The sequence below is a fragment of the Desmodus rotundus genome, chromosome 1, assembly GCF_022682495.2.
Source record: "Desmodus rotundus isolate HL8 chromosome 1, HLdesRot8A.1, whole genome shotgun sequence".
In the NCBI taxonomy this organism is placed as follows: Eukaryota; Metazoa; Chordata; class Mammalia; order Chiroptera; family Phyllostomidae; genus Desmodus; species Desmodus rotundus.
The window spans coordinates 82,947,167-82,972,840 of record NC_071387.1 but is presented as its reverse complement, the minus strand read 5'-3'; the positions used below and the strand labels follow the sequence as shown (position 1 = coordinate 82,972,840).

General features: G+C 39.4%; 1 protein-coding gene and 1 pseudogene across 2 annotated transcripts in view; both read left to right on the top strand.

The window, feature by feature from the left end:
• Nucleotides 1-25,674, top strand: part of SHC3 (SHC adaptor protein 3) — a 227,318-nt gene that overhangs the window by 145,587 nt on the left and 56,057 nt on the right. For both annotated transcript variants that reach the window (XM_024563359.3, XM_024563358.3), the window contains exons 8-9: nt 6,997-7,147; nt 8,106-8,193. In XM_024563359.3, coding sequence (XP_024419127.1) covers nt 6,997-7,147; nt 8,106-8,193 — 239 coding nt within the window. The remainder of the gene's footprint in view (nt 1-6,996; nt 7,148-8,105; nt 8,194-25,674) is intronic.
• LOC112307261 (elongation factor 1-alpha 1 pseudogene) lies at nt 2,167-3,903 on the top strand (annotated as a pseudogene).

Sequence of the window (25,674 nt, the reverse complement as noted above, 5' to 3'; positions counted from 1 at the left end):
TGAGCTCATTGAGCTTCCTTATAACCATTGTTTTGAACTCAATATCTGATAGTTGACTTGCCTCTATTTCAGTTAGCATTCTTTCTGAGGATTCCTCCTTTCTTTTCGTTCAGGCATTGGTTCTTTGTCTTCCCATTATTTGTGAGACTCTTCTTATTTGCCTCTGCTTCTTAAATTGATCTGTTTTGACTCCCTGAGTTTGTGGTATGAACTTCTATGATAGGAGACCTGTGAGATTCAGTGGTTCAGTCTCCTTGATCTCCTGAACTTGATGCTCTTGGAATGCCCTTTATGCAGTTTATGTTGGCTCTGTGGGTGTAATTGGGTTTTAATTGTTGTTGGGTTGTTATTTGGTGGGTCATTCCCTCCAGCTGGGTGACTGAGGGTCACTCTGCCTACCATGTCTTGTATTACAAAAAACATTAAAAAAAGTAATATGGGGCATAGTGATCTTTCAATACTCTGTCCTTGACTGAACCTTCATAATAGAAACCCACTACCCTGCTATGTTCACTGTTAATCAAGCTTTATTATATTTCTTGTAAATTTACTTTGCATGTTTGTCTTCCAACTTCTACAGCTACCTTTTGTGTCTTAGTCATGGAGTTAGTTCTGCCTTTGTCTTCATTATTGTGAAGATTTTTGTCACCTCTCTGAAGTCTTCACCTTTCTTGAAAGAGACTTTAATTTTTTTCCCTCTTCTGCTGGTTAAGTTCTTTTAAGGCTTTCATTTTGTTGGTTCCTTTGAAGGCCCTACTTTTTCCTCATTGACAGAAGCTACCACAAACTCAGTGAGCTACGTGCAAGAAGAGTTAGTTAGAAAGTGGCAGAGACCCAGATGGCCCTTGCAGGAAAATGAGTGAACAAATTTTTAAATTGTATATAAAATGAGATATAGTCATTACAAAGAATATATCAGTATATGTACATTACTACAAAAAAATCTCAAAAATTTTAAATAGAGTGAAAAAGAATATGAACTATTTTTGTGAATTTTAAAACACACAAACAATTGTATACACAATTGATAGATAAATGCATGCATATAAAAACGTGCAGGAATATTACATACCAACCCTAGGATATCCAAGGATGAGGTGGGAATAGAGTGGGCTTTAACTGTATTTGTCAAGTACTATTTCCTCCCTAACATTTTATAATGAAAAGATTCCAACATACAAAATAACTTTAACAGTAAAAACCTTTATACTCATCACCTAGATTCTACCATTAACATTTTACTGTTAATTTCACATATCTATCCATCCGAAGTTTGGCAAATTTTACTTCTTTTTTGAAAGGAAGCAAATATAGAAAATGTTCACACCATTTAATCTCAGTGGTAGATGCATAGATATCTTTTATATTAATTATTATGATTTCTTGTACTTTTGAAATTTTATATAAAGTCAAATAAATGTTATTAAAATAATATGTACAAAAGTGGGTGGCTGGAGTTAACTGAATCACCAAGACTCTCTGTGAATATACTTAAGGCATGAAGTCCTGTATATGTTTCTATATAATAAAGTTTGAAGACATTTCTGGAAATTTAATTTTGCACCTTTGTTCTCTATTTCTTCATGTTGATATATATTACCATGTAGTGTTCTTTCATTTTAGGGTAAAGCACTTTCTTTAATATTAATTGCAGGAAAGATTTGCTAGTGATGATTTTTTTTCAGTTTTCATTTATCTGGAAATGTCTTATGTCTTATGTCTCATTTTGGAAGGATAGTTTTACTGGATATAGAGTGCTTATTATACCATCTTCTTTCAGTACCTGAATATGTCATACCACTACTTTCTGTCCTTCATTGTTTGTGATAAGAAGTCAGCTGTTAATATTATTGAGGATCCTTTGTTTAAAATCTGAGTTTCCTCAGGGACAGTTTCTATTGATTGCTTTTTTCTTTTCTTTCTTTTTTTTTGCATGTCTCATAATTTTATTTTCTTTTTGTAGAAACTGGAGATTTTAAATAATACAATATGGCAACTCTGGAAATCAGATTTCTCCCTTCTTCAGGATTTACTGTTGTTGCTATTTTTTGTGGTTGTTTGTTTTAATAACTTTTCTAAACTAAATCCATAAAGTCTGTATCCTTTGTCAAATATGGCCACTAACTCTGCTCAGTTTAATTATTAGAAAGCTAATTATTAGCTTTTTCACAATGGGTTTGCTGCCAGAACACAGGTGTCAAGAAAACCACCACTACATCAAAGCCAAAATGGGAAAGGAAAAGACTCACATCAACATTGTGGTTATTGGACACGTAGATTCTGGCAAGTCTACCACTACTGGCCATCTGATCTACAAATGTGGTGGGATCGACAAAAGAACCATCGAAAAATTTGAGAAGGAGGCTGCTGAGATGGGGAAGGGCTCCTTCAAGTATGCCTGGGTCTTGGATAAACTGAAAGCTGAATGTGAGAGAGGTATCACCATTTATATCTCCCTGTGGAAATTCAAAACCAGCAAGTATTATGTGACCATCATTGATGCCCCAGGACACAGAGACTTTATCTAGAACATGATTACAGGGACATCTCAGGCTGACTGTGCTGTCTGATTGTTGCTGCTGGTGTTGGTGAGTTAGAAGCAGGTATCTCCAAGAATGGGCAGACCCATGAGCATGCCCTTCTGGCTTATACACTGGGTGTGAAACAGCTGATTGTTGGTGTTAACAAAATGGATTCCACTGAGCCGCCCTACAGCCAGAAGAGATACGAGGAAATTGTTAAAAAAGTCAGCACCTACATTAAGAAAATTGGCTACAACCCTGACACAGTAGCATTTGTGCCAATTTCTGGTTGGAATGGTGACAACATGCTGGAGCCATGTGCTAACATGCCCTGGTTCAAGGGATGGAAAATCACCTGTAAAGATGGCAATGCCAGTGGAATCACGCTGCCGGAAGCTCTGGATTGCATCCTGCCACCAACTCGGCCAACTGACAAGCCCCTGAGTCTGCCTCTCTAGGATGTCTACAAAATTGGTGGCATTGGTACTGTCCCTGTGGGCCGAGTGGAAACTGGTGTTCTCACACCTGGCATGGTGGTCACCTTTGCTCCAGTCAATGTTACAACTGAAGTAAAGTCTGTTGAAATGCACCATGAAGCTCTGAGTGAAGCTCTTCCTGGGGACAATGTGGGCTTCAATGTCAAGAACGTGTCTGTCAAAGATGTTCATCGTGGCAATGTGGCTGGTGACAGCAAAAATGACCCACCAATAGAAGCTGCTGGCTTCACAGCTCAGGTGATTATCCTCAACCATCCAGGCCAAATCAGTGCTGGGTATGCACATATTCTGAATTGTCACACAGCTCATATTGCTTGCAAATTTGCTGAGCTGAAGAAGATTGATTGTCGCTCTGGGAGAAAGCTGGAAGATGGCCCAAAGTTTTTGAAATCTGGTGATGCTGCCATTGTTGATATGGTTCCTGGCAAGCCCATGCGTGTTGAGAGCTTCTCTGACTATCCTCCTCTGGGTCGCTCTGCTGTTCGTGACATGAGACAGACAGTTGCTGTTGGTGTCATCAAAGCAGTGGACAAGAAGGCAGCTGGAGCTGGCAAAGTCACCAAGTCTGCCCAGAAAGCTCAGAAGGCTAAGCGAATATTATCCCCAACACCTGCCACCCCAGTCTTAATCAGTGGTGGAAGAACGGTCTCAGAACTGTTTGTCTCAATTGGGCACATAAGTTTAATAGTAAAGGACTGGTTAATGATTACAATGCATCGTAAAACCTTCAGAAGGAAAGGAGAATGTTTTGTGGACCATTTGGGGTTTTTTTGTGTGTGGCAGTTTTTAAGTTATTAGTTTTTAAAATCAGTACTTTTTTATGGAAACAACTTGACCAAAATCTGTCACACAATTTTGAGACCCATTAAAACAAAGTTTAATGAGAAAAATAAAAAGAAAGCTAATTATTAGAAAGATATTTCCTTAAATTCTTGGAACTAGCCTTTGCTGAGGGGCTCTGTTTGTGTGTGGGGAAACCCTTTAACACTCAGCCAGGCACTTGGTAATTCTGCCTTAGCTTTCACTTCCTACTTGTGCATAGCTTCAGGCTAGCCAGTGTTTGAAACTAGGGACTTTTTACATCTTTTCTGAGCAGGGATTCATCCTTGACCATGAACAGAGCCCTATGAGAAGGCTATGAACACATAGCCTTCTAGATTCCTGGAAATATGCTGAGGTTTATCAAAATCCCTATGAACATCCCATTTTCTAGCTTTTCCTTTTAAGCTTTTGATTAGCCTACTCTTTGCCCGCAATGTTATCTACTGCCCCAAGAAACCATGTTGTTAAACAATTGCCTCTAATTGTTTTTGACAAATGACCCAGGGGAGGAGACATTTTCCCCTGAATCAGGTCAAATAAAGACAGTCTTAGGAGTTACCACTTCTAAGGAATGACTGGGCAGTTAATATAATGACTGTTCTCTGGAAATGAGGCTGTGAAGGAGACTCAGAGCTCTTTTTCCCTCTCCCATGGCTATCAGGCTACTGGTTTTTACTGTGACTGTGGGCTGTTTGTTTTCAAAACTATGATGGACATAGGAATAGGGAAAGTTAAAATGCCACAAAGCCACTGTTCATAAAGCTGTTTTTTGTTTGCTTTAAAAAATACACTCCCAGAGAACCAAGATGGCGGCGTAGGTAGACACACTGCACCTCCTCGCACAACCAGAACTGACAGAGAATCGAACAGCAAGGGGGACCAACACCAAGGAAATAGAAAATAAACATTCATCCAGACTGGTAGGAGGGGCGGAGAGGGGCACCGGGGTGGAGAGGACTCGCGTGGCTGTGGCGGGACTGAGACTGGCAGAGTGTAGGACGAACTGCGCAGGCAGTCTGACCACTAGCAGACCCTGCGGTCCCACATTTGCACAGATAAACCCAGAGGGCCGGACTCAGAGTGGCGGAGAGTGGGGCAGGCAGAGTGGCGGGTAGTACCCTGCGGCACCACATTCGCCCACAGATAAACCGGACAAACGGCGGGCAGCAAAGCAGACCACGTAACCCAGGGCTCCAGCTCAGGGAAATAAAGCCTCAAACCTCTGATTGAAAACGCCCCTGGGGGTTGGGGCGGCAGCAGGAGAGACTCCCAGCCTCACAGGAGAGGTTGTTGGAGAGACCCACAGGGGCCTAGAATGTACACAAACCCACCCACTTGGGAAGCAGCACCAGAAAGGCCCAATTTGATTGTGGGTAGAGGAGGGAGTGACTGAAAACCCACAGAGAGTGGAGCAAGTGCCATTACTCCCTATTGGACCCCTCCCCCACATACAGCATCACAGCACAGCAACCAGCATTACCCCGCCCTGGTGAACACCTACGACTCCGCCCCTTAAAGTAACAGACAAAGACAAAAAAAAAAAAAAAAGGCCCAAATGACAGAACACTTCAAAGCTCCAGAAAAAATACAACTAAGCGAGGAAGAGATAGCCAACCTATCGGATGCACAGTTCAAAGCACTGATTATCAATATGCTCACAGACTTGGTTGAATCTATTCGAAAAACAGATGAAAAAATAAAGCATATGCTAAGAGAAACAAAGGAAAATGTACAGGGAACCAATAGTGATGAGAAGGAAACTGGGACTCAAATCAATGGTATGGACCAGAAGGAAGAAACAAACATCCAACCAGAAAAGAATGAAGAAACAAGAACTTGGAAAAATGAGGAGAGGCTTAGGAACCTCCAGGACTTCTTGAAACGTTCCAACATCCGAATTATAGGGGTGGCAGAAGGAGAAGAGGAAGAACAAAAAATTGAAAACTTATTTGAACAAATAATGAAGGAGAACTTCCCTAATCTGGCAAAGGAAATAGACTTCCAGGAAGTCCAGGAAGCTCAGAGAGTCCCAAAGAAGCTGGACCCAAGGAGGAACACACCAAGGCACATCATAATTTCATTACCCAAGATTAAACGCAAGGACCTACATCCAAGATTACTGTATCCAGCAAAGCTATCACTTAGAATGGAAGGGAAGATAAAGTGCTTCTCAGATAAGGTCAAGTTAAAGAAGTTCATCATCACCAAGCCAAAATTATAGGAAATGTTAAAGGGATTTATCTAAGAAAAAGAAGATAAAAAATAGGAACAGTAAAAATGACAGCAAACTCACAGTTATTAACGGCCACACATAAAACAAAAACGAGAGCAAACTAGGCAAACAACTAGAACATGAGGGTTGTCATTAAGGGAGTGGGAGGGGGAGGGGGGGAAGGTACAGAGAATAAGTAGCATAGATGATAGGTGGAAAATAGACAGGGGGAGGGTAAAAATAGTGTAGGAAATGTAGAAGCCAAAGAACTTATAAGTATGACCCATGGACATGAACTATAGGGGGGGAATGTGGGAGGGAGGGGGGTGGGCAGGATGGAGTGGAGTGGGGGGGGGAAATGGGACAACTGTAATAGCATAATCAATAAATATATTTAAAAAAAGAAAGAAAGAAAGAAAAAATACACTCCCTAGGTTGTTGAAAGCCTCCGGCTATTTTCCAGGGTTTTAAGTAGTTGATCCTGATTTTTTTTTTTTTTACCACTTTTATTCTTCTTTTACAAATGAAAAAAATTTCAGAGGTCCTTACTCTGCCATTTTCCCTGATGTCATGAAATCTTCATATTTTTAGTTGATTTTTGCTTTGGGTAAATTTCATAATTTATTAAAATGTGTGTCTGTGCCTTCAGTATCTGGTTATCTTTATACATGAAATTTTCTTTCTTAAATAAAATGTACTTTTAAAAAGGATTTTTTTCTCTTTCAAATATGACTGGTATTTTCCAAAGTGTAGAACTATAAATAAGGCAGAGATATTTGTCTAAACCACTCATGTGCTTTTCATGTATGACTGAGGCCTACATGATTGAGGGGGCAATGGGTAAACTTACTTTTCTGGGGTGACAGGTATTAACATTAGATTAATTGATTTTAACCACAAGCTCAAGTTTCAGCTTAAGCTTTTGAAAATTCTCTTTTAACAGAATGCAGAGTCTGGATGAGCCATGGACTGAGGAGGAGGGTGATGGCTCAGATCACCCATACTACAACAGCATTCCAAAGAAGACTCCTCCTTCAGGGGGGTTTGTTGATTCTCGACTGAAAGCCAGACCCCATGCCCCTGACACAGCGCAGGTAATTTTTATACCTTTTCCTTTGGAAGCTTGATAACTGAACTTTATTACGTTCATTTTTCTCAACTTTATTTTCAGGTTGGTGTTCTGTCCACTTGACAGAATAACTCATAAACTTTTCCTGCATGGGTTTCACAAAGCAGACAAATAAGGGAGGCTTTTGTTTTAACATCACCAGGTGTTAGTCAAATACCTTCAAAGTATATTGTGATTCTTGAGATAGTAGTCTAGTGTTAGTTCTCCATCCCAGGACAAGTTTCATTATACTACAATCTTAACGAGGAGAAGACAGAGTTCAAGACTTTTAAAAAAGCCCAGGTATTTTGGTTTCTCTGAAAAGATAGTTGACATAGACCTTTAAAATGATCAGAATTTTATGATTTTTTTTATGTTAGCCATTTTCCCTCCAACTCAAAATTCTAGTAGGGCAATTCTAGTAAGGCAATTGTTTTCTAGAGTTATGGCTTCTCTACTTTGTAATAGAGAGTTTAATGTCACCTTATATGAGTAATAATAACACTAATTATAGTGTCAAAATAACATTGAAATGAATTGTCAGTAGCTTTGACACTGAGAGGGAATAGACTGGGTGAACTTGCCCAGGTGTGTTGGTTCAGCAGTGTGTTCTGACACGTAGACACTAACTGAAACTTATTTTAGGGCAAGTTGAGTGATGCAGCTGTGGACAGAAGAGCTCAATTCATGCTCACACTTGGGGGGGTGTTGGAAGAATGAAAATAAGGGTGGGGATGAACAGTTTTGTTGAGATGTAGTCTCTTTCTTATGCTCATACAAACTTATTTCTTAAATCTCAATGCCAACTGTGAGGCATGGAGGGAAAACTGCATGTAATCAGGGATGTAATCACTTAACCACTGACTGATGTCCCTTCTACTATATTATAGCTTTTGGAAATGAGGAAACAAGAAGAGAATAACTTTTTCTCTTTGTATTCATAGTTTTCAGGAAAAGAGCAAACTTATTACCAGGGAAGACACTTAGGAGACCCATTTGGTGAAGAGTGGCAGCAAGCACCTGTCAGGCAAGGTGAGAGGCAAGGTAACAAGGGTGAGAAACAAAAAATACAAAAGTCATGTGCTGTTTTCTGGTCCTCCTTGCCCCTTCTCCATCCTTTAGAGATCAATGATTTGCTTTATATCCTTATATAGATTAGTTTGCATTTTCTAGAGTTTTATATACATATAATTATTCATGATGCATTCTTTTTTATTTGACTTCTTTTCACTTAGCAAAATTATTTTTAGATTCACTTCATTGCTGTATGTATCAATAGTTTTTTTTCTTTTTATTGATGACTAGTATTTCATTGTATGTGTATCCTACACCATGTTTACATGTTGATTGATATTTATTTCTAATTTGTGGGCATTACAGATGAATTGGTTTGAACATTCATGTTAAAAAAATACCCAAACAAAAGTAATGTCTTCTCAGTGTAGTTCACATACTGAGAAATTGGCAGAAAAACCCACTGGAAAAATCTAATGAGGATGGGACTACAGATTCTTGACCAGCTCATAGAACTATATAAAATAAGGGAGACTTCTGGCCAAGATGGAGGTGTAGGTAGATACACTTTGCATCCTTGCACAACCAAAAGGACAACAACAAATTAAAAAAAAAAAAACCCATAACTGCCAGAAAATTGAACTGTATGGAAGTCTGACAACCAAAGAGTTAAAGAAGAAACATTTCTCCAGACCAGTAGGAGGGGAGGACATGGGCAGTCAGGGTGGAGAGGACTTGAGGCAAGGCAGCAGCTGGAGGACTGGGCAAGGAGGTAGCTAGCAGAGTGGGCAGTCCCACATTTGTGTGCCCACAAACTGGGAGAAACAACTGGGGAGCAAGACAGACCATGTAACCCAGGGTTCCAGCTGGGGGAAATAAAGCCTCAAATCCTCTGACTGAAAACAACAGTGGGGACTGGGGTGACAGGAGAAAATCCTAACCTCACAGGAGAGTTCATTGGAGAGACACACAGGGTCCTAGAACATACACAAATCTCCCACCAGAAATCAGAACCAAAAGGGCCTAATTTGCTTGTGGGTAGTGGAGGAAGTGACGGAAAGACAGTTGAGAACTGAGCAAGTGGCATTATCCCCTCTCAGACCTCTCTCCTATATACAGTGCCACAACGCAGCAAAGTGGGTTGCCCACCATGGTGAATACTTAAAGCTCTGCCCCTTACTAAGTAACAGGCCTGCCAAGACAAAAAAAATATGGCCAAAACGAAAGAACAGATCAAAACTCCAGAAAAAATACAACTAAGGGATTAAGAGATAGCCAACATATCAGGTGCAGAGCTCAAAACACTGGTAATCAGGATGCTCACAGAAATGCTTGAGTATGGTCATAAAATAGAGGAAAAAGTGAAGACTATGAAAAGTGAAATGAAGAAAAATATACAGGGAACCAACAGTGAAGGGAAGGAAACTGGGACTAAAATCAACAACTTGGAGCAGAAAAAAGAAATAAACATTCAATCAGAAAAGAATGAAGAAAAAGAGTTCAAAAACATGAGGAGAGGCTTAGTAACCTCCAGGAAAACTTGAAACATTCCAAAATCTGAATCTTAGGGGTGCCAGAAGGAGAAGAGGAAAAACAAGAAATGGAAAACTTATTTGAGCAAATAATGAAGGAGATTTTCCCCAATCTGATAAAGGAAATAGACTTCCAGGAAGTCCAGGAAGCTCAGAGAGTCCCAAAGAAGTTGGATCCAAGGAAGCGCACACCAAGGCACATCATAATTACATCACCCAAGGTTGAAGATAAGGAGGGAATTTTTAAAAAATTATTTTATTGTTGTTCAGTTACAGTTGCCTGCATTTTCTCCCCACCCCTCTACCCCACCCCAGCCAAACGCACCTCCCTCCCCTTCTTCCACCCTCCCCTTCTTCCACCCTCCCCCTGTGTTATGTCTATCTGTCCTTCATAGTGATTCTTAAAAACCCTTCTCCCCACAGTCCCTTCCCCCATCCCCTCTGGCTTTTATTAGATTGTTCTTAACTTCAATGTCTCTGGTTATATTTTGTTTGCTTTTTTCTTCTATTGATTATGTTCCAGTTAAAGGTGAGATCATATGGTATTTGTCCCTCACCGTCTGTATTATTTCACTTAGCATATGCTCTCCAGTTCCATCCATTCTGTCACAAAGGGTATAAGCTCCTTCTTTCCCTCTGCTGCGTAGAATTCCATTGTGTAAATATACCATAGTTTTTTGACCCACTCATTTGCTGATGTTCATGTAGGTTGCTTCCACTACTTGGCTATTGTAAATTGTGCTGCTATGAACATTGGGGTGCATAGGTTTTTTTGGATTGGTGTTTCAGGGCTCTTAGGGTATGATCCCAGCAGTGGAATTGCTGGGACAAAAGGCAGTTCCAATTTTAGTTTTCTGAGGAAATTCCATACTGTTTTCCACAGTGGCCACACCAGTCTGCATTCCCACCAACAGTGTACTAGGGTTCCCTTTTCTCTGTGTTCTCTCCAACATTTTTTTGTTGATTTGTTTATGTTGGCCACTCTGACTGGTGTGAGATTGTACCTCATTGTGGTTATAACTTGCATCTCTCTGATGGCTAGTGATGCTGAGCATCTTTTCATATGTCTCTGGGCCCTCTGTATATCTTCCTTGGAGAAGTGTCTATTCAAGTCCTTTGCCCATTTTTTAATTGGGTTGTTTGTCTTCCTGGAGTGGAGTCATGTGAGTGCACTATATATTTTGAAGATCAGATCCCTTGTCTGAGGTATCATTGGCAAATATATTTTGCCATACTGTTGGTTCTCTTTTCATTTTAACGCTGTTTTCTTTAGCCATGCAGAAGCTTTTTATTTTGATGAGGTCCCATTTGTTTATTCTTTCCTTTATGCCCTTTGCTTTAGGGGACGTGTCTGTGAGGATGTTGCTGCATGGAATGTCTGAGATTTTCCTGCCAATGTTTTCCTCTAAGATGTTTATGGTGTTACAATTTATATTTAAGTCTTTTGTCCACCTTGAATTTATTTTTGTGTATGGTGTAAGTTGGTGATCAAGTTCCACTTTTTTGCAGGTACCTTTCCAGATCTCCCAAGACCATCTGTTGAAGAGGCTATTTTGGTCCATTTTATGCTCCTGCCTCATTTTCAAATATTAATTGACCATAGAGACTTGGGTTTATTTCTGGGCTCTCTGTGCTGTTCCATTGGTCTATGTGCCTGTTTTTGTGCCAGTACCAGGCTGTTATGATTATAGTGGCCTTGTAGTGCGGTTTGATATCAGGTATTGTGATCCCTCCTGCTTTGTTCTTCTTTCTCAAAATTGCCGCAGCTATTCGGGATCGTTTATGGTTCCATATAAATTTCTGAAATGTTTGTTCTATATCTGTGAAATATGTCATGGGTACTCTAACAGGGATTGCACTGAATCTATAAATTGCTTTGGGTAGTATGGCCATTTTGATGATGTGAATTCTTCCAATCCATGAGCATGGTACATGCTTCCATTTGTTTGTGTCTTCCTTAATTTCTTTCCTCAGTGTTGTGTAGTTTTCTGAGTACAGGTCTTTTACCTCCGTGGTTAGGTTTATTCCTAGGTACTTTATTTTTCTTGTTGCTATATCAAATGGGATTTTTTTCCTGACTTCTGTTTCTGCAGTTTCATTGTTGGTCTACAAGAATGCCTTTGATTTCTGAGTATTGACTTTGTATCCGGCTGTTTTGCAAAATTCATTTATTAGGTCGAGTAGTTTTTTGGTGGAGTCTATAGGATTTTCCATGTACACTAGAATGTTTACTAGCATGTAAACAATGATAGTTTTGTGTCCTCTTTTCCCATTTGGATGCCTTTTATTTCTTTTTTTTTTTTTGTCTGATTGCTGTGGCTAGGACTTCCAATACTATGTTGAATAGGAGTGGTGAGAGAGGGCATCCTTGTCTTGTTCCTGATCTTAGTGGGAAAGCTCTAAGTTTTTGTCCATTGAGTATGATGTTTGCTGTAGGTCTCTCATACATGGCCTTTATTATGATCAGGAAGGCTCCCTCAATTCCCACTTTGCTGAGTGTTTTTATCAGAAATGGGTGCTGTACCTTATCAAAGGCTTTCCCCACATGTATTGATATGATCATGTGATTTTTGTCTTTGCTATACTTTGTGATGGATTATGTTTATTGATTTGCGAATATTGTACCATCCTTGCATCCCTGGGATGAATCCCACTCGGTCATGGTGTATGTTCTTTTTGATGTATTACTCGATGCGGTTTGCCAATGTTTTGTTGAGGATTTTAGCATCTATGTTCATCAGCAATATTGGCCTGAAGTTTTCTTTCTTTGTTATGTCTTTATCTGATTTGGCATTAGGATGATGTTGACTCCATAAAAAGAATTTTGCAGTCTTCCATCTTCTTGAGTTTTTTGAAATAATCTGTGGAGTATAGGGGTTAGCTCCCCCTTAAATGCTCTCTAAAATTCTTCCATGAAACTATCTGGTCTAGGGCTTTTGTGTGTCTGAAGCTTTTTGACTACTATTTCAATTTCATCAGGTGTTATTGGTGTGTTTAGGCTTTCTCCTTCTTCTTCATCGAGTTTTGGAAGGTTGTATTTTTCTAGGAATTTGTCCATTTCATCTAAGTTTTCACATTTCTTGGCATATAGTTCTTTGTAGTAATTTCTGACAATCTTCTGTATTTCTGTGGTATCAGTTGTAATCTCTCCTCTTTCATTTCTAATTCTGTTTATTTGGATCCTCTCTCTTTTTTTCTTGATGAGCCTGCTTAAAGGCTTGTTGATTTTATTTATCTTTTCAGAGAAGTAGCTCCTGGATTCATTGTTCCTTAGAATTGTGCTTTTAGTCTCTATGTCATTTAATTCTGTTCTGATCTTGGTTATTTCCTTCCTTCTGCTTGCTCTGGGTTGTCTTTGTTGTTGTCCCTCGAGTTCTTGTAGTTGCAGGTTAGGTTGTTTATTTGGAATGTTTCTATTCTTTTTAGGTAGGCCTGTATCACTATGAACTTCCCTCTCAGGACTGCCTTTGCTGTGTCCCATCGGTTTTGAGTTGTTCGATTTCATTTTAGTTTGTTTTCAGAAATTTTTGATTTCTTCCCTAGTCTCATTCTTCACCCATTCATTGTTTAATAGCATGCTATTCAATCTCCATGTTTTTTATTGTTTTGGGTTTTTTTTTCTTTGAGGTTTGTTTCTAGTTTCAGTCCCCTGTGGTCACAGAAAATGCTTAATATGAGTTCATTTTCTTGAAATTGTTGAGGCTTGTTTTGTGTCCCATCATATGGTCTATCTTTGAAAATGATCCAAGTGAATTTGAAAACAATTTGTATTTTGCTTCTTTGGGGTGAAAGGTTCTATGTATACCTGTTAAGCTCATTTCATCTAGGGCATTCTTCAATGCCACAATATCTTTGTTGATATTTTGTTTGGAATATCTGTCCATCTTTGACTGTGGGGTGTTAAAATCCCGTATTATAATTGTGTTGTTGTCAATATCTTTCTTGAATTCCTCTAAGATTTTCTTTATGTATTTGGGTGCTCCTATGTTGGGTGCATATATATTTACAATGTTTATGTCTTCTTGGTGGATTCTCCTTTTGAGTATTATGAAGTGACCTTCTGGGTCTCTCTTTATGGCCCTTTTTTTGAATACTGTTTTGTCTGATATGAGTATTGTACCCCTGCTTTTGTTTTGTTTTGTTTTGTTTTTTGTTTTTATTTATTTATTTATTTTTATTTTTAAAATATATTTATTGATTATGCTATTACAGTTGTCCCATTCCCCCCCCCACTCCACTCCATCCTGCCCACCCCCTCCCTCCCACATTCCCTCCTATAGTTCATGTCCATGGGTCATACTTACAAGTTCTTTGGCTTCTACATTTCCTACACTATTTTTACCCTCCCCCTGTCTATTTTCCACCTATCATCTATGCTACTTATTCTCTGTACCTTTCCCCCTCTCTCCCCCTCCCACTCCCCTATTGACAACCCTCCATGTGATCTCCATCTCTATGGTTCTGTTCCTGTTTTAGTTGTTTGCCTAGTTTGCTCTTGTTTTTGTTTTAGGTGTGGTCGTTAATAACTGTGAGTTTGCTGTCATTTTTACTGTTCCTATTTTTGATCTTCTTTTTCTTAGGTAACTCCCTTTAACATTTCATATAATAAGGGCTTGGTGATGATGAACTTCTTTAACTTGATCTTATCTGAGAAGCACTTTATCTTCCCTTCCATTCTAAATGATAGCTTTGCTGGATACAGTAATCTTGGATGTAGGTCCTTGCGTTTAATCTTGGGTAATGTAATGATGATGTGCTTTGGCATGTTCCTCCTTGGGTCCAGCTTCTTTGGGACTCTCTGAGCTTCCTGGACTTCCTGGAAGTCTATTTCCTCTGCCAGATTAGGGAAGTTCTCCTTCATTACTTGTTCAAATAAGTTTTCAATTTTTTGTTCTTCCTCTTCTCCTTCTGCCACCCCTCTAATTTGGATGTTGGAATGTTGCGAGATGTCCTGGAGGTTCCTAAGCCTCTCCTCATTTTTCCAAGTTCTTGTTTCTTCATTCTTTTCTGGTTGGATGTTACTTTTTTCCTCTGGTCCACACCATTGATTTGAGTCCCAGTTTCCTTCTCATCACTATTGGTTCCCTGTACATTTTCCTTTGTTTCTCTTAGCATAGGCTTCATTTTTTCATCTGGTTTTTGAATAGATTCAACCAATTCTGTGAGCATCTTGATAAGCAGTGTTTTGAACTGTGCATCTGATAGGTTGGTTATCTCTTCCTCGCTTAGTTGTATATTTTCTGGAGCTTTGAAGTGTTCTGTCACTTGGGCCATTTTTTTTTTTTTTTGTCTTGGCAAGTCTGTTACGTTAAGAGGGGGAGACTTAGGTGTTCACCAGGGCAGGGTAACACTGGGTGCTGGGCTGTGAAGCTGTATGTGGGGGAGGGGCCAAGAGGGAGCAATGGCGCCCGCTTCACTCTCCTCCGGATTTCAATATTTCACTCAGATACCCACCATCAAACTGGGCCACTCTGGTGCTGGTTCCTGAGTGGTTGGGCCTGTGCACGCTCTAGGCCCTGTGGGTCTCCCCGAAGACCTCTCCCGTGAGGCTGGGAGTCTCTCCTGCTGCTGCCCCAACCCCCACGGGCGTTTTCAATCAGAGGTTTGAGTTTTTATTTCCCCGAGCTGGAGCCCTGGGTTGTGTGGTCTGCTTCGCTTCCCGCTGTTCGCCCAGTTTATCTATGCATGAATGTGAGGCCACGGGGTGCTACCCGCACTCAGCCTGCCCCGATCTCCGCCAGTCTGAGTCCGGCCCTCTGGGTTTATCAGTGCATGAATGTGCAGCCACAGGGTCTGCTAGTGGTCAGACTGCCTGCGCAGTTCATCCTACACTGTGTCAGTCTCAGTCCCGCCACAGCCACGAGAGTCCTCTCCAGCCTGGTGCCCGTCTCCGCCCCTCCTACTGGTCTGGATGAATGTTTATTTTGTATTTCCTTGGTGTCGGACCCCCTTGCTGTTCGATTTTCTGTCAGTTCTGGTTGTGCCAGGAGGTGCAGTGTGTCTACCTATGCCGCCATCTTGGTTCTCCAACTACCCCTGCTCTGTGTAGGTCTTTTGTCCTGAGGTGCGTCTCTTGTAGGTAACATATGTTTGGGTCATGCTTTTTTATCCATTCAGCTATTCTATGTCTTTTGATTGGAGCATTTAATCCATTTTTCATTTATATGATAGGTACTTATTCATTGTGAATTTTTTGTACCCGTGTTCCTTTCTCTCTCTCTTTTCCTTCGTTTCCTTAAAACAGTCCCTGTAGCATCTCTTGCAGAGCTGGTTTGATGGAGGTGTATCCTTTTAGATTTCTTTTGTCTGGGGAGCTCCTTATTTGGCTTTCTATGTTGATTGAGAGCCTTGCTGGGTAATGTAGCCTTGGTTGCAGATCTCTGGTTCTCACTACTTGGAATATTTTTTGCCATTCTCTTCTTGCTTGGGGCATTTCCATTGAGAAGTCAGCTGCTAACCTTATGAGAGCTCCCTTGTATGTTACTTCCTGTTTCTCCCTTGCTGCCTTTAAGATCCTCTCTTTGTCTTGGAATTTTGCCATTTTAATATAGGATGTGTCTTGCAGTGGGCCTCTTTGGGTTCCTCTTGCTTGGTACTCTCTGTGTTTCCTGGATTTATATGACTTTATCTCTCATCAGATTAGGGAAATTTTCCATCATTACTTTTTCAAACAGGCTTTCTATCCCTTGCTCTTCTTCTCCTTCTGGTATCCCTATTATACGGATAGTATTACATTTCACGTTGTCCTGCATTTCCTTAAATCCTTTTCATTCTTTCCAAGTCTCTTTTCCTTTTTTGCTCATTCTGGGTCTTGTTTTCTACCCTGTCCTCCTGTTTGATGATCTCCTCTGCTTCATTGAGCCTGCTTTTGATTCCTTCTACTGTGTTCTTCAGTTCATAACTTGTATTCTTCATTTCCTCTTGGCCCTTGTAGATAGTTTCTATTTCCTTTTTCATTTTGATGTAGTTTGCAGTGAGTTCATTGTAGTTTCCCTGTAGTTTTTTGGGTAATTCTCTGTGAGCTCATTAAGCTTTCTTATAACCAATGCTTTGAACTCCATATGTGATAGTTGACTTGCCTCTTTTTCATTTGACATTGTTTCTGAGACTTCCTCCTTTACTTTCATTTGGGGATTGTTTCACTGTCTTCGCATTGTTTGTGAGACTCTTCTTGTTAGCCTCTGCTTCTTAAGTTTATCTGTTTTGACCCCTTGGATTTATGTTATATACTCCTGTTGTAGAATACCTGTGACATTCAGTGGTATAGTCTCTTTGATCTCCCAAGGTCACTGATCTTGGGCTGTGATTTATGTTGGCTCTGTGTATGTCTTTGGTTTTTGGTTGTTGTTGTGTCTTTCTTTGATGAGTCCTTCTCACCAGCTGGTTATCTGAGGGTCACTCAGTCCACCACCTCTTGTTTTCTGTTGTGCAGGTGTGGGCAGGTTGTCTTGGAGTTGGTTCTTCTGTGTTACAAAGTTTTGAGGCTTTTGTCTTGCTCTTGTTCAGTTGTTAGTTCTGAGTAATTTTTCCACTGTTTAGTTGTTTACCAGATAGGTCCTGGGTTGAGTTAGTGTGGCTTCCACTCCCTCCTTCACCTTCTTCCATTCTTATCTGTTGGTGGTTCCTTTGTTGGTGGGTTTCCTCTTCCCTGCAGTATCCTGGTGTTCATAGCTTCTACCTATTCTTTTTTTTGCAATAGGTTGAAGGGGGAAAGTGAAATGGTTTAAGAGAGCAGGAGTGTATTCTATGATATTTTAAGCACTAGCCCTTAGAGAAGAGATAGGCGATCCTTTGGATATGTATAGTGTTAACTATGATAATTCACTCACATAGCCATTTTTTAGACAGGGTGGAAAGAAAATAAGTCTGTTGTTGTGGGGGAGGAAGGGGGGAGGATTGTGAGTTGGATCTAGAAAGCTGTGAGCTTGTGGGAGGTGAGGTTATGATGTAAAGAGGAGGAATCTTAAAAGCAGCAAGAGAAAAGGAGACAGTTACCTACAAAGGATTTCCCATTAGACTATCTGCTGATTTTCTGAAAAGAAACTTTGCATGCAAGAAGGGGCTGGAAAGAAGTATTCAAAGTCATGAAAGGCAAGGACCTACATCCAATATTATTCTATCCAGTAAAGCTCTCATTTAGAATGGAAGGGCAGATAAAGTACTTCCCAGATAAGGTCAAGTTAAAGGAGTTCATTATCACCAAGCTCTTATTATATGAAATATTAAAGGGATATCTAAGAAAAAGAAGATCAAAATTATGAACAGTAAAATGACAACAAATTCAAAACTATCAACAACCAAACCCATAAAAACAAAATCAAAAACAAAAATGAACTAAGGAAAGAACTAGTACAGGAACAGATTTACAGAAATAGAGGTTGCATGGAGGTTATTAGTGGGGAGTGGTAGGGGAGAGTTGGAGGGAAATGTATAGGGAATAAGAAGCATAAGTGGTAGGTACAAAATAGACAGGGGAGGTTAAGAATAGTATGGGAAATGCAGAAACCAAAGAACTCATATGTATGACACATGGACATGAACTAAGGTGGGGGAATGCTGGTGGTAGGAGTGGTACTAGGTGGAAGGGAATAAAGGGGAGAAAAAATAGGACAACTGTAATACCAGTAATCAATAAAATATATTAAAATAAATAATAAATTTTATGCAAAAACAATATATACAAGCATGACATCATCACATTGTACATCTTAAACTTACATGTTATATGTAAGTCAACATGTGTATATGTATGTAGATAATGTCTCAATAAAACCAGAGAAAGAAAAAAAGAAATATATAAAGTAAAGGCTGTGAGGATGCCATATATCAGTGGATGCCTCCCCTGGCACCAGGTCAAATTCATGTCCTTCAGTACTTACTGTTCTTAAGTGCTCTGGAGACTTTCTTCATGGCAGGAGGCCTGAGGACCTGACCTCTCCAATGGCACGTCTACCATTTCAACTGGGAGTTGGTTGGAAGACTATGAAGTATGTTTCAGGCTGTCCCTAAGCTCTCTAGCAGAGCTTAGCCCCATTGGTTCCTCATAAGTCCTAGTTGTAGCTTTCCTTTCCTGGTGTCCCCCCCATAACCCCCTCTCCAGTGTCAACATCAAGAGGAGCAGAGTGACACCTAACGTAAACAGAGATGGCATCAGGGATACACCCTTCATGGACTCTAGGTACATTTAGAGGACATGTCCACATCTTATCAAGTCAATGAGCATGCAACTACAACCACATTAATAATCATTCAGACATGACTAATAACTAACTGCTAATATATGTCTTGATTCTATAGACAGTTTTTTTTTGGTATGATGTGTTTTATTTTTTTATTGTTTTTGTATTGTTCAAGTACAGTTGTCTCCATTTTCACTTCACCATGCCACTTCACCCCACCCATCCCCACCTCTCAGCCTCGAATCTACCCCCTTTGGCTTTGTCTGTGTGTCCTTCACACATGTTCTTTGATGGCCTTTCCTCTATTATCCCCTGTTGTCCCTCTCCCCTCTCCTCTCTGGATACTGTCAGTCTGTTCTCCATTTCAATGTCTCTGGTTGTATTTTGCTTGTTTGTTTGCTTTGTTGATTAGGTTCCACTTACAGGTAAGATCATATGGTATTTCTCTTTCACTGCCTGGCTTATTTCACTTAGCATAATGCTTTCCAATCCCATCCATGCTGTTGCAAAGGGTAGGAATTCCTTCTTTCTTTCTGCTGTGTTGTATCCCATTGTGTAAATATACCTGTTTTTTGATCCACTCATTTACTGATGGGCACTTAGGTTGCTTCCAGCACTTGGCTATTGTAAATTGTGCTGCTATGAATATTGGGGTGCATAGGTTCTTTTGAGTTAAACATAAGTTGTGGCACCATAAAAGTCCTAGAGGAGAACATAGGCAGGAAAATCTCAGATACCCCACTCAGCAGTTATTTCACCAATATGTCCCCGAGAGCAAGGGATATAAAGGAAAGAATAACCAAATGGGATATCACTAAAATATAAAGCTTCTGCATGCCTAAAGATAACAGCATTGAAATGAAAAGAACCAACTCTATGGGGAAACATATTTGCAAGTGATACCTTGGACAAGGGTTTATTCTCCAAAATATATGAAGAACTCACACGACTCCACTCAAGACAAATAACCCAAATAAAAAATGGGCAAGACAAATCCATATGATCTCACCTATAAGTGGAACCTAATCAACAAAACAAACAAGCAAGCAAAATATAACCAGAGACATTGAAACTAAGAACAAACTGATAGTAACCAGAGGGTAGGTGGGAGGAGATATTCAGGGGATTAGAGGGAAGGGTTGTCAAGGAACATGTGTAAAGGACACATGGACAAAGCCAAAGGTGGGTAGGATCGAGGGTGGGAGGTGGGTATGGCTGGGGTGGGGGTGGGGAATGGTGGGAGAAAATGGAGACAACTGTACTTGAACAACAATAAAAAAATAAAAATAAAAAAATGTGCAAGGGACTTGAATAGACACTTTTCCAAGGAGGACATGCAGAGGGCCCAAAGATATATGAAAGGATGCTCAGCATAACTAGCCCTCAGAGAGATGCAAATTAAAACCACAATGAGATACCACTTCATAGCTGTGCAGATGGCCATTATAAACAAGTCAACAAACAAGTGTTTTAGAGATTGTAGAAAAAAGGGAACCCTAGTGGACTGTTTGTAGGAATGCAGACTGTTTGTGGAAAACAGCATGGAATTTCCTCAAAATACTACAAATGAAACTGCCTTTTGATCCAGCAAAACCACTGTTGGGATTATATCCTAAGAATCTATAGGCAGTTCTAAACACACATATGTGTGTATTTTGTGTATACTCAAGGTTTTTCAAGAGTTTAACATTTTCCCTCCTCAAACACTTCCATAATTCCTTCAATAGCTCTAGGGCTCTGGCTACTAACTCTATAGGGTCTGAAGGAGAGGGAATAACACATGAATTCAGATCCAATTTATGATTCTATGTATGTAAATTTAACTATTTATTGATGTAATGTTAAAGCTTTTCCCTTATTGTAGCCATCTGGGCTAGGAGTAAATGACAATAATTTTTTTTAGTTATATTTTTAGTTATAGCTGACATTCAGTATTATTTTATATTAGTTTCAGGCATACTAAATAGTGGTTGGACAGTTATATAATTTACAAAGTGATCCCTTTGATACAAGCACTTTATCTGCCCTTCCATTCTAAATGATAGCTTTGCTGGGTAGAGTAATCTTGGATGTAGGTCCTTGCCTTTCATGACTTTGATACAAAGTTAATACAATATTATTCACTATACTTTTTGTGGTGTACGTTAACATCCTTTTGACTATTTTTGTACCAATTTGTTCTTCTTAATCTCTTTGTGTCTTTCACCCAAGCTTCCCAACTCCCATCCTCTCTGGCAAACAAACTTTTTTATCCACTGGTCTATTGATGGGCACTTGAGTTGCTTTCATATCTTGGCTATTATAAATGACACTGCAACGAACATAGGGGTGCATGTGTATTTTTGAATTAGTGTTTCAGATTTCTTTTGATAAATACCCAGAAATAGAATTGGTGGGTCATAGGGTAGTTTTGTTTTTGATTTTTGAAGAACCTCCATACTGTTTTCTGTAGTGGCTGAACCAATTTGCAATCCCACCAATAGTGCATGAAGGTTCCCTTTTCTCCATATCCTCACCAACACTTGTTTCTTGATTTATTGATGATAGTTGTTCTGACAGGTATGAGGAGATATTTTATTGTGATTTTGTTTTTAGAGTATATTTTATTGATTATGCTATTACAGTTGTGCAGTTTTTTCTCCCCTTTATTCCTCTCTGTCCTATACCCTCCCTTCCACCAGCATTCCACCCCCGCCCCCCCGCACACACCCCTAGTTCATATCCATGGTTCCTACATATAAGTTATTTGGCTTCTCCATTTCCCATACTATTCTTATCCTCCCCCTGTCTATTTTGTACCTACCAGTTATGCTTCTCATTCCCTGTAACTTTCCCCCCATTTTCCCCAATCCCCCTCCCTGCTGATAACTCTCCATGTATCTCCAATTCTGTGATTCTGTTCCTGTTCTAGTTGTTTGCTTAGTTTGTTTTGTTTTTTAGGTTCAGTTGTTGATAGTTGTGAGATTGTTGTCATTTTACTGTTCATAGTTTTGATCTTCTTTTTCTTAGATAACTCTCTTTAACATTTCTTAGAATAAGGGCTTGGTGATGATGAGCTCCTTTAACTTGACCCTATCTGGGAGCACTTTATCTGCCTTTCCATTCTAAATGAAAGCTTTGCTGGATAGAGCAATCTTGGATGTAGGTCCTTGCCTTTCATGACTTTGAATATTTCCTTCCAGTCCCTTCTTGCCTGGATTTCCTTTCAGAAAATCAGCAGATAGTCTAATGGGAACTCCTTTGTAGATAACTGTCTCCTTTTCTCTTGCTGCTTTTAAGATTCTCTCCTCAACTTTAATCTTGGATAATGTAATTATGATGTGCCTTGGTGTGTGCTTCCTTGGGTGCAAATTTTTTGTGACTCTCTGAGCTTCCTGGACTTCCTGAAAGTCTATTTCCTTTGCCAGATTAGGAAAGTTCTCCTTCATTATTTGTTCAAGTAAATTTTCAATTTCTTGCTCTTGTTCTTCTCCTGGTCCCTCTATGATTTGGATATTGGAAAATTTAAAGTCATCTTGTAGGTTCCTAAGTCTCTCCTCATTTTCTTTTTTGTTTGAAAAAGAAAATTCTTGTTTCTTCATTCTGTTCCAGTTGAATGTTTATTTCTTCCTTCCACTCCAAATCAGTGATTTGAGTCCTGATTTCCTTCCCTTTGCTGTTGGCTCTCTCTCTATTTTTCTTTATTTCACTTTGCATAGCCTTCACTTTTTCCTCTTTTTTTGTGACTGTACACAACCATTTCTATGAGCATTCTGATTACTAGTGTTTTGAACTCTGCATCTGATAGGTTGGTTATCTCTTCATTGCTTAGTTCTATTTTTGGAGTTTTGATCTGTTCTTTCATTTGGGCCATGTTTCTTTATCTTGGCGCTGCTGTTATGTTATAAGGGGCAGGGAGTTAGGTATTTGCTGGAGCAGGGCAAAGCATGTTGCTACATTGTGATGCTGCATGTGGGGGAGGGGTCAGAGAGAAGGCAATGCTGCTTTCAGTCACTTCCCCCGAAATCCACAAGCAAATTGGGCCCTTCTGGTGCTCATTTCCAGATGAGTGTATTTGTGTACATTCTAGGACCCTGTCATTCTCTCCAAGAAACTCTCCTGTGATACTGGAAGTTTCTCCTGTTGCTGCAACCCTCACAGGTTTTCATAGCCAGGGGTTTTGAGGCTTTTTTTTCCCCCATGCTGGAACCCTGGGTTGCTCGGTCTCATTCCCCAGTTTTTCCTCCCAATTTATTTACATGCAAATATGGGGCTGCCCAGTTGGCCAGCCACCGCTTCTTCCACTCAGTCCTCCAGCCGCTGCCTTGCTGCTTTTCCTCTCCACCCTGGCTGCCTGTCACACCTCTCCTACCAGTCTGAATGAATGTTTCTTCTTTAACTCCTTGGTTGTTGGACTTCTATACTGTTCAAATTGTGGCAGTCCTGGTTATTTTTTATTTTTAAATTTGTTGTCCTTTTGGCTGTGCAAGGAGGCAAAGTGTATCTACCTGTACCTCCATCTTGGCCAGAAGTCCTTATTGTGGTTTAAATTTCTGATTATTAGTGATGTTTAGCATTTTTTCATACATCTATTGGCCATCTGTATGTCCTCTTTGGAGAAGCATCTACTTAGGTCCTACACCCATTGTTTTAAGGGTGATTACATTTTTTTAAAATTATTGATTTGAGAGAGAGAGGAAGGGAGAAAGAAAGAGAGAGAGAGAGAGAGAGAGAGAGATAAATTTGTTGTTCCACCTCTCCTTGCATTCATTGGTTGATGCTTGTATGTAGTGTGATGAGGGATCAAATCCACAAGTTTGGGATATCTGTACAATGCTCTAACCAACTGAGCTACCTGGCCAGTGTCCTCTGCCCAGTTTTAATTGGACTGTTTGTGTTTTTCATGTTGAGTTGCATGAGTTCTTTATAAATATTGGATATTAACTCCTTTTCAGACGTATCCGGCAAATATCTTCTCTCATTCAATAGGCTATCTTTTCATTTTGTTCATGGATTCCTTTGCTGTGCAAAAACTTGTCCCATTGGTTTTGTTTTTTCTTTTGTTTCCCATGCCTGAAGACATATATTATTAAATATACTACTAAGAGCAATGCCAGAGAGTTTACTGCCTATGTTTTCTTTTAGGAGCTCTATGGTTTGAGCCTTACATTTTTATATTTAATTCATTTTGAGTTTGTTATTATATATGGTGTTGGAAAGTGATCTAGTGGTTTAGTTTCATTTTTTTTTGCATGTATCTATCCACTTTTCCCAAGACCATTTATTGAATAGAGTGTCTTTAACCCATTGTATCTTCTTTCCTTCTTTGTCATATATATTTTAGTTCATTAGTTGTGGGTTTATTTTTGGGCTTTCTACTTTGTTTCACTTATCTATATGCCTATTTTTATGCAAGTTATCACACTGTTTTGATTACTATTGCCTTCTAGTATAGTTTGATATTAGCATGATACCCCTAACTTTGTTTTTCTTTCTTAAGATTGCTGTGGGTATTTGGGGTCTTTTGTGGTTCCATATACATTCTAGGATTTTTGATTCTACTTCTGTGAAAAATGCCATTGGTATTTTTTTGCCATTGTTATTTTGACAGGGATTTCATTGAATCTATAGATTGCTTTGGGCACTATGGACATTGTTAAAATGTTCATTCATTCCATCCATGAGCATGGCACATGCTTCCATTTATTTGTATGTTGTTCAAATTTTTTCTCCAGTGTCTTACAGTTTTCAACTACAGGTTTTTTACTTTTTTGGTTAAAGTTATACCTAGGCATTTTATTTTTTTAAAGATTTTTATTTATTTATTTTTAGAGAGAGGAGAAGGGAGGGAGAAAGAGAGGGAGAGAAACATGTGTGGTTGCCTCTCATGCATCCCCCCACCGGGGATCAAGTCCACAGCCCAGGCATGTGCCCTGACCAGGAATTGAACTGGCAACCTTTTGCTTCTCAGGCCCATACTCAATCCACTGAGCCACACTAGCCAGGGCCTTAGACATTTTATTTTTTGATGCAATTATAAGTATGATTGTTTTCTTAGTTTCTCTTTCTGATAGCTAATTATTGGTATGCAAAAATGCAACTTATTTCTGAATATTGATTTTGTATCCTGCTACATTACTGGATTTAGTTATCAGTTCTAATAGTTTTTTGGTGGAATCTTTAGGGTTCTCTATATGTAGTAACATGTCATCTGAAAATAATGAGAGTTTTACTTCCTCCTTTCCAATTTGGATGCCTTTCATTTCTTCTTCTTGCCTGATTGCTGTGGCTAGGACTTATAATACTATGTTGAATAAAAGTGGTGAAAGTAGATACACCTGCCTTGTTCCTGATCTTAAGGAAAGCATGTTTAGTTTTTCCTTGTTGAGTATGATGTTAGTTGTGGGCTTGTCATATATGGCCTTTATTATACTGAGGTATGTTACCTCTATTACCACTTTGCTGAGTGTTTTTGTCATAAATGGATGATGGATTTTGTCAAATGCTTTTTCTGCATGTATTGATATGATCATATGATTTTCATTCCTCATTTTGCTTATGTGGTGTATTACTTTAATTGACTTGCAGATATTGAACCAAACATTGCATCCCAGGAATAAAGCCCACTTGTTCTTATTTTTTGTATTGCTGAATTCAGTTTACTAATATTTTGTTGAGGATTTGCATCTGCGTTCATTAAGGATGTGGCCTATAATTTCTTCTTTTGTAATGTCTTTGTCTGGTTTTAGAATCAGGATAATGATGGTTTCATAAAATGAACTTGGGATCTTTTCTTCCTCTTGAATTTT